General features: G+C 54.4%; 1 protein-coding gene across 2 annotated transcripts in view; it reads left to right on the forward strand.

Annotated features, from left to right (window-relative positions):
• The window catches only part of RGP1 (RGP1 partner of RAB6A GEF complex), a 21,990-nt gene extending 13,325 nt beyond the window's left edge, over positions 1-8,665 (forward strand). Inside the window, exons 2-8 of one of the 2 annotated variants that reach the window (XM_032766185.2) lie at positions 3,786-3,922; positions 4,395-4,478; positions 5,639-5,788; positions 5,871-6,021; positions 6,445-6,622; positions 6,915-7,092; positions 7,390-8,665. In XM_032766185.2, coding sequence (XP_032622076.1) covers positions 3,786-3,922; positions 4,395-4,478; positions 5,639-5,788; positions 5,871-6,021; positions 6,445-6,622; positions 6,915-7,092; positions 7,390-7,613 — 1,102 coding nt within the window. In that variant the 3' untranslated portion in view covers positions 7,614-8,665. The remainder of the gene's footprint in view (positions 1-3,785; positions 3,923-4,394; positions 4,479-5,638; positions 5,789-5,870; positions 6,022-6,444; positions 6,623-6,914; positions 7,093-7,389) is intronic. The other variant, XM_032766187.2, reaches the window with a different exon arrangement.

The following is an 8,665-nucleotide window of genomic DNA, read 5'->3' on the forward strand; positions in this document are numbered from 1 at the left end:
GCGAAACCCAGATTTTGACAATACCCTTTTATGGTGTTCACCGACGCTTGCAGGACACTGGTTAACTTGGGGGCGGTTGTTAATGCAGTTGAGTGAAAGGGGGAGAGGACACCCCATCGGTGGTACACTGAGTAAGAAGCTGCTACCGGGAGCAAAAAACTACTGCGGCCACTCGAGAAGGAATGCCTGGCCATGGTGTGGGCCCTTAGAAGCTAGAGCCATATCTCTTTTGGGCGACACTTACACCGTGTTACACCGGATCCACTCTCCCTGAACCTGGCTTGCCCCAGATGAAATGGAGCCAACGCAAGTGCCTGAGGTGGGAGCCGTGCTCCTGCCAGGACTTGTATGACATGGACGTGGGGGTCATGTGAAGGATAGTGCGTAAACCTGATAGCGGGACGCATTGTTCCCGGAGAGGGGCCCTGAACTGTCCCAGGGTCAGCTGTGGCCAGAGTGAGCCCCGCTCAGTTCAGTTTATCCGAAGGGGGGCGGTGGTGTGGGAGTTTAGGGGCTGTGTGTGTTGCGGGGAATGGGAAGGAGTAGGGATCTTGTCGGTGTGGGGAACGGGAAATAGCAGGGGATGTCTGTAAGGTGGCGTGACAGTAGTAGGGTTGCTAATCCGAACCCGGCAGGGGGGAGGGAGCACCGTGGGCGGAGCGAGAGGGGAACAAAAAGGGTTTTCGGCCGGTAGGAGGAGAGGCAGACAGTTTGGGTTTGGGCTGGGGGAGGATTCAGGGGTCCTAAGTGGGGATCAAGCACCGCTGAACCCCGAAGGACTCAGTGAGGGGTGCCGCGACTGTGCTGGCAGCTCTGCTGTAACCTGTGTTCCTGGTTGTCAAATAAACCTTCTGTTTTACTGTCTGGATAAAAGTCACTTGACGGTCCCAGGGAAGCGCGCGCTCGCAGGGCCCAGATCTCCGTGGACACCCTTTATATCGATATAAAGGGCCTCGTATGTTGGGACTAGGGTGGCCGTTAAATCGGTTTAACGTCTGGTAAATCGGGTTTTAAACGACGTAGTGTATTGACCAGGCCTTAAAAGTCTTTGAAGCCAGCATATGCTTTTGCCCCCTGTTGACGATGGGGGTCTGCGGGACCCTAACTGAGAGTGCCAAATCTAGGACCAAATGCTCAAACAGGGGCAAGGTCACAGCCAAGGCTGGGTTTATCACCTCTAGGCACCAAGACCGAGCCAGACAATAAATGACTTTCGGTGTTCACTCCCACTGGCTAACCACGAGTCACACAAACAATTTCCGTTAGACAGCTTCAGTCCCCCAGGTAATCCCACCGAGTTCCCACGTCCTGAGGATGTAATGGTGGTGAAAACCAACACCTCAGGTAAAAGAAAAGATTCTTCTTCAATCCCAAGTGGACCAAGCCCCATACCCAGGTCAATATATGTTTATTAGGAATATTTAAGATAAGGATTGATGACACAGATGTGTTTGACATGTCAGGTGATTAGTCATCCGGGGGCAACGACACAGAGTATGGGGACGCTGGTATTTGGTTATGGGTTAAGTTATTAGTAATGACAGTTCGTAGTAATGTCCCAATGCGGGTACGGTGGGGTGGGTGTCAAAGTATAGTGGGGAGCAGTAGGCGTACATCGCTCAGTCTAATGTGTTGACACATAGTCATGATTAGGCAGAGCAGGCCGGGGTATGGGGACAAGGTTGACTCTCACGTGGTGGAATCCAGTATTCGGTGGATTCGAGGACTCAGGGGATTGTAGTTTAGTCGAGGGGGTTTGTAAGGGTTTCCCCCTCCCCCCTGTGGGTGCGTGTGGCCACATCGGCTCACTCCTAGTACTGGCTGGTGCGGGTGATGTGTTCGGTGTAGGATTGTCCCTGGAGCCACCGTGATAGTGGTCCGAGACCATCAAACGTTCTCAGTGAGCGATGGACACATCAGATCTTTACCCCAAAATCACCCACTGTTGCCAATCCTTCTAGGAATTCTAAAATCTAAAAGGTTTATTTATAAATGCGAACAAGATTAGAGATGAGAGCTTAGAATTGGTTAAATGGAATCAATTACATACAGTAATGGCAAAGATCTTTTAGTTCAGGCTTAGTAGCAATTGATGAAATTAAACTGCAGGTTTCAAATCATAGTCTCTGGAGTACATTCCGCGAAGTGGGATGGGTCATCAGTCCCTTGCTGTAGAGCTTCCAGCTATGTTAGCAAAGTCCTCCATGAGGTAAGAAGCAGGATTGAAGACAGATGGGATGAGGCCTGCGCCTTTATAGCTTTTCATGGTGTAGAGAACACTCCTTTGTTTCCTACTGTGGAAAGTTTTACAGCAAGAATGGAGTCTGCCAGTACATGGGGCCATGTTTCTGACACCCTGCTGAGTCACAAGTATTATCTGCCTCTCGAATTGGGTTCTAGTTGTGTGGCTGATGATCGTGTATGGGCCATCAAGCAGGCTAAGCAGAGCTGACACCAACTTGGTCTGGGATCGTTCCCATAACACAGCACTAAGTTTGAAATACGAGACAGTATACAGCCAATAGTTTTAACTGTCAACTACAAATATACAGACATCCAGACAGCATAATCATAACCGTTAACCATAACCTGGTCTTAGACCCTTATTATGACCCCTTTTCATGGATTTTGGTTGCCACTGCAGACCTTTGGTTGCACCCAGGTGTTCTATATGGTCCCAGTTTTATTATCTAATAACGTCACAACGCCCAACTCCCCCTTGGAAGCTGTTCCGAACTTCAGCTCCTCTGATGGTTAGAAACCTTCATCTAATTTCAAGTCTAAACTTCCTAGTGTCCAGTTTATATCCATTTGTTCTTGTGTCCACATTGGTACTAAGCTTAAATAATTTCTCTCCCTCCCTAATATTAATCCCTCTGATATATTTGTAAAGAGCCATCATATCTCCCCTCAGCCTTCTTTTGGTTAGGCTAAACAAGCGAAGCTCCTCGTAGGTTCAGAGTGGTCGTTACTGATGGGTGGTCGATGTCTTGACCTCTGCCCCTGATGTGTCTTTTTGTGTCCCTTTGCTTCCCTTGTCAGTTTTTTACAACTCCTACTTTCTGATTTATATTCATAATTATCAACTTTCCCTTTCTTACATTTGTAATATATTACTATTTAATTTTTATAGCTGTCCTTAACTTCCTCTCTAAATCAGGTCAGTTTTTTAATCAGCATGGTCTTCTTTCTCAGTTATGGGAAGCTTTTAGGGCCTCTAGTAAGGTGCTCTTAAAAGATCCCCAATTATCAGTCACATTTTTCTGATTCAATTCTTCACAATAGCTGATTTAGCTTATAATTGTTTTCAGCTTTGTGAAATTGGCCCTGTTAAAAGACCAAGGTTATATATTATAGGTCTGGACTTTATTCTGCTTGCACATTATAAATGTAATCAAGTCATGATGACTTGTATCTAAGCTACCATTAACTTTTAGTTCTGTGATCAGTTGCTCGTTATCTGTTAGGACAAAGTCTAATGAAGAATTCCCCCAGCAGCAGCGCCTGGATTAAGGGGGCTGTAGTGTGGGGGTCTGCTGGGCAGAGCTGTGGCAGAATCCTATCTCCCAAACCATTTGGGTTTTATACGTTAGGTGCTTTCCTGTGCCTGGGCTCAGCACCCGTAGCTGGAGAAGTGCAGCGAGTGGGGTTCCGGGGCATGGGATGTCATGAGGAGCAGAATGATTCCCCTTGTGTCCTCCCCTCTGGGTGTGTTGCTTGCCTTGGTGCCTGCTGGGCTGTGTTCTCCCATGTCTCACTGCTTGTCTCTTCTCCTCTGCACCCAGTGAGATGCTGGCGTGGGCCAGCGCCCAGATTCACTGCCAGTTTCATTCCAGCGAGAGCCGGGTGGCGTTGCCTCCCTCGGATGACAGCAAGCATGATGTGCAGGCTGCGAACGAGACAGTGTTTGTCCCCAACAGAGGTGTGTGCTGGCCTGGCCTCTGTTATGCCAGGCCTCAGTGGCGGGGTGGGGGGGAGAGGAGGTGCCCATGTGAGGGGATGTGGCAGGGACTCGGAGTAAGAGACTGAGGAAAGATAAAACAATGACTGATACTGAGAGAGCTCCGGGGGCTGCTCTGTAGCATGCCGAGAGCCAGGGCAGAGAATCCATATTTCCTACCTTGTATCATCACCCCACAGAGCTTCTGCTGCAGGAGCCTTTGGCCCCAAACAGTGAGACTCGGAAAAGCAGTGACCCCAGCTAGGATTAAACTCTCAGAGCTGTCAGGCCTGTGGCTCCAGGTCAGATCAGATGCTCTAGCAGTCACCTTCCTGGGCAAGGATGCCTCCTGCACTGCACGCTGTCTGGGAGGGACATAGCAGGGAAGGAGGACACGGCTGGTTGCGCCTGGTGCTCTGGTCCTGTGCAGCAGTTGTTGTTCTTTACCTTTCAGGAGAGCGAGGTCAGTGCATCCTGTCCACACCCCCAAAGATTCTCTTTTGTGACTTGCGCCTGGATCCCGGAGAGTCGAAATCCTGTAAGGACTAGGTGTAACTCATTTTATTCCTCAGCCTTCCTGATTTTGTCCCTGGAAGCTTGTGCTGTTCTTTGTACCCCTCCTTAGCAATTCACCCATGTTCCCACTTCCTGTAGGATATCTTTTTGAGTTTCAAGTCATTAAAGAACTGCCGATGAAGCTATATTGGCCTCTTACTATTCTTCTACGTTTCTTTTGCATTGGGCTAATTTGCAGTTGTGCATTTAATCTTGTCTCCTTGAGGAACTGCTAGCTGTCCTGAACTCCTTTGTTTTCTTCCCATGGACCTTACCTACCAGTTCTCTGGGTCGGCTTTTGTGAAATTCATTGTCTTAAGACTTAAGTCTTAAGTCTCCTTCCTTTCCTTAGAACCATGAAATCCTCATGTCCTGGTCCCTTCCTCCCAGTTGCTTTCCACCTTCAGACTCACAGCCAGTTCCTGCCTGTGGTCAGAATGAAGTCTAAAATGGCTGTCCCTCTGGTTACGCCCTCTGCTCTCTGACACAAAAAGTTGTCTCCAGTGCATTCCAAGAGCCTCCTGGGAATGTTGGACTTTGCTGTGTTACTCTTCCCACAGATGTCTGGGTAGTTAGTCCCCCATTACCACCAATTCACCTAATCTCACTATGCATCGGTTCCCCATCTGTGAAATGGAGGTGATAGTTCATCCCTGTCTCCCAGGTGGGGGCACTGTAAGGATAATTCCCTCATGCTTGAGAGGCTCAGGTGTTCTGTGAAGAGAGACTATGGCCGTGTTGCAGGGAGTATAGGCAAAGCTGGCAGTGGCACCCACAGTTAAGATTACTCAACTCTTTCCATTGTAAGACCCATGGCAAGGGCGGCTCTCTGTCTTTTGCGGCCCCAAGCATGGCGGTCATGGTGCCTTTGGCAGTGTTTCTGCGGGAGGCCCACTGGTCATGCAGATTCAGTGGCGTTTCTGCAGGTGATCTACCGGTCCCACGCCTTCAGCATGCCCGCCACCGAATTGCTGCCAAACTGCGGGACTGGCGGACCTCCCACAGAAATGCCGCCGAAGGCTGCCTGGCTGCCGCCCTCAGAGCTACTGGCAGCCCGCCCCCCACGGCTTAACGCCCCAGGCTGCGCTGGTGCTTGGAGCCGCCCTGACCGACGGACAGTGAGCCCTGCCCCTCTTGTTTCAGACTCATACCGCGAGACGCTGCCTGTGGACGGGCCGCCCTCCTTCCGGGGGCAGTCGGTGAAGTACGTGTACAAGCTGACCATCGGCTGCCAGCGAGTGAACTCTCCCATCAAGCTGCTGCGCGTGCCCTTCAGGGTGCTGGTGCTGCATGGTAAGGCCCGCTATGGCCCTCTCCTGGCAGGGCACGCCCGGCCCACTGCCAGGCTGTCACCCTTTCTGTGCTCTCTCCCCAGGGCTCAAGGATTTTCAGTTCCCCCAGGATGAAGTGGTTGCCCCCTCGAACCCCTTCCTGGAGGAGGAGGAGGGGGTGAAGAAAGACTCCCGAGTGGCGGACCTGGCCACAGAGCTGCTGATGGCAGCCACCTCCCGGCGCAGCCTGCGTAGGTTGTTCCCCACCTGATCTTACTGTCCCCCCCACCCCCCCCCAGCCCCTTCCGGTGCGCGTCTGGTCTGTGCGATCTCTGCCCTGTCCCCAGCCGGTGTGTGCACTGCAGCCTATTCGTCTGCCCTTCCCAGCTCCCTGGATTCCTCAACAGTGGCTCTGCAGGTCTTTCTTACCAGCCAATCCAGCAGCCTCACTGCGTGCCCGAAGCCCTGACGTTCTGACAGCTCACCCACGCTGCCCTGCCTGTGGAATGGCCCTAACAGATCAAAGCATCTCTGTCCATAGCCAGCCAGGGCCCCGTTGTAACCAGCATGTGCAGTGCGTGTGCTGAGGGGTCCCCAATGCTCCCCGGGAGCTGTCCTTGCGGGGAGTCCTGTCCTGCAGAGGCACAGCCACACTCCTGGGCTGTGGCTTCATTCCAGGCAGGGAGTCGCTGCACCTCTGGCTCATCTGCCTGTCTCGGTCTCCACAGACATGTATAACATCAGCAACACCCGGGGCAAGGTGGGCAAGTTTGGGATCTTTAAGACTGTCTATAAGATTGGAGAAGACATCCTCGGGACCTTTAATTTCTCGGAAGGGGACATCCCCTGTCTGCAGGTGAGCACGGCTCCTGCTTCCCAGCCAGGCAGCCCGTCCCATTGTCCAGCCAGGGGTGGATGTGGGCAGAGGGCTAGCAGTGGTGCAGACACTGGGCTGCTTTGGGTGTTTCTGGGCAGTCCAGAGCCCTGCCTTGCGCTTCCTGGTGGGTTGGGTTGGGGAGAGGGGGGAGCTGCGAGTTATTCAGAGCTAGCCCCGCCCCGAGCCGTTTGCACATCTCTCAGCTGGGATCTCGCAGTGGTGTCTGAATGCCAGGGCTCTGCCCTCCCTCATGTGTGTGCCCTCTCCCCAGTACTCGGTGAGCCTGCAGACAGAGGAGAGTATTCAGGAGGAGTTCCAGCGGCGGCACGGGCAGCCCGTCTCCTACAGCACACATGCCCGCCACCAGGAATCCTGTCTGCATACGGCCAGGAGCAGCTTCAGCCTCCCTGTCCCGCTGAGCTCCACGCCTGGCTTCACCACCAACATTGGTGAGTGCCCGGGGAGGGACCTGCTGGCACTCACTGGGGGGTGGGCATCGCCCCACTGCCATCCCTGAAGGCTCCTGCCCCTGCCAGCTCAGACTCCTGCTCTGCCCTGTGCTGGCATAGCCCCATCAGAGCCGGGCGCCAGAGAGGAGGCAGCTGTGCCAGGGAGTCGCTGCCCTCCTCCTAGAAAGGGGGATCCCTTCGCCAAGCTGGCCAGTGCTAATGTGGCTGCGGAGCGGGGACCCCCTGCCATCCAGGTGCCATTGCACTCGCAGCCTCTGATCCTCCTTTCTCCCGCAGTGTCTCTGAAGTGGAGGCTGCACTTTGAGTTCGTGACCTCCCGAGAGTCGGGGGAGGCCCACGTGGTCCCTGAGAACCAGTCGGAAACCATCACCTGGACTGGGGTGGAGCAAATCGAAGTGGATACCTTCAGCTGGGACCTGCCCATCAAAGTCCTGCCGACCAATCCCGTCCTGGCCTCCTACGTGTCCCAGTTCTCCAGCACAAACTCCATCACTATCTGAGCTGGGGCAGGACCTAGGTGGGAGGCTGGGGTGCCAGTCATACTGCCTGCTGGGGACGGCAGCTGCCGAGTGGTGGGACCCAGGCCGACTCAGCCCTGCACCAGGCCCTGCCTGTGTGAGAGACACCACTCTGTGCCCAGCACTAGCTGGCTTCTCCTTCCTGAGCTGCATCTCTCTGCGTCGGGAGCCAGGCTCCTGGTCGCCTGGGCGTGCACAGGAACCCCCGTGTTCTCTGTCGGGGCAGCATGGCTGCTTTCTCCCCAGTGTGGGGCCTCGTGCCGAGCCCAGGGAAGGAAGAAGGTCGCCCTTCCAGTGACTACCTGCGCCAGTCTCCTGGGAAGCCCATGCTCATTCCTGCTGGGATCTCCCCCCTCATCTCCAGCTGACACATGTCCAGTGCCCCTGCCCCCAGCTGGGAGCGACAACTCTCCAGCCTGTGACTGCCCTGGGACGTGTCCATCCCACGTGGGAACTGCAGTCCCCTCTGGTAGAGTCAGCCCCCTGCCTGGGACAACCCCAGCAGAGGGGAGGCAGGTGCCCTGCACGCCCCAACTGGGCTCCTGCACGTGGCTGGCTTCCCGCGGGAGAGGGCAGGGTGATGCTGCTGCTCCAGGACCTTCGACCAAGGGGGAGGCAGGCTGCCATCCCCACCTGAGCTGAGAGCAAGGAGATCCTGGCCTGGAGGCTGAGTTCTTGCCCCTGCTCTCCCTGGGGTGGATGAGTGCTCCCTCTTCTCTCCGTGCTCCTGGGCTGGGCCAGGCAAAGAAGTCAGTGTAACTCCATTGCTGCAGGAGTGAACTGCCTCCCCCCCCTCCCCCCAGCACTGCTGTCACACCGACCTGCCCCCTGGTGCTGACAGCACTGGGTCCGATCGACCTGCGCCCATGGAGAGCCCCTCCCGCAAGGCAGGCAGCAGCTTCACTCCAGCGTTGTGCTCCAAGTAATGGATTGACCGGGGCCAGGCCCAACCCCTCCAGGCTCCTGAGTTCTTTCCCTGGCAGCCCGACAAAGTATCTGCTCTGTGTGCAAAGTAATAAACACCTGAGTGCCCA

Source organism: Chelonoidis abingdonii, chromosome 6 (assembly GCF_003597395.2).
Source record: "Chelonoidis abingdonii isolate Lonesome George chromosome 6, CheloAbing_2.0, whole genome shotgun sequence".
In the NCBI taxonomy this organism is placed as follows: domain Eukaryota; kingdom Metazoa; phylum Chordata; order Testudines; family Testudinidae; genus Chelonoidis; species Chelonoidis abingdonii.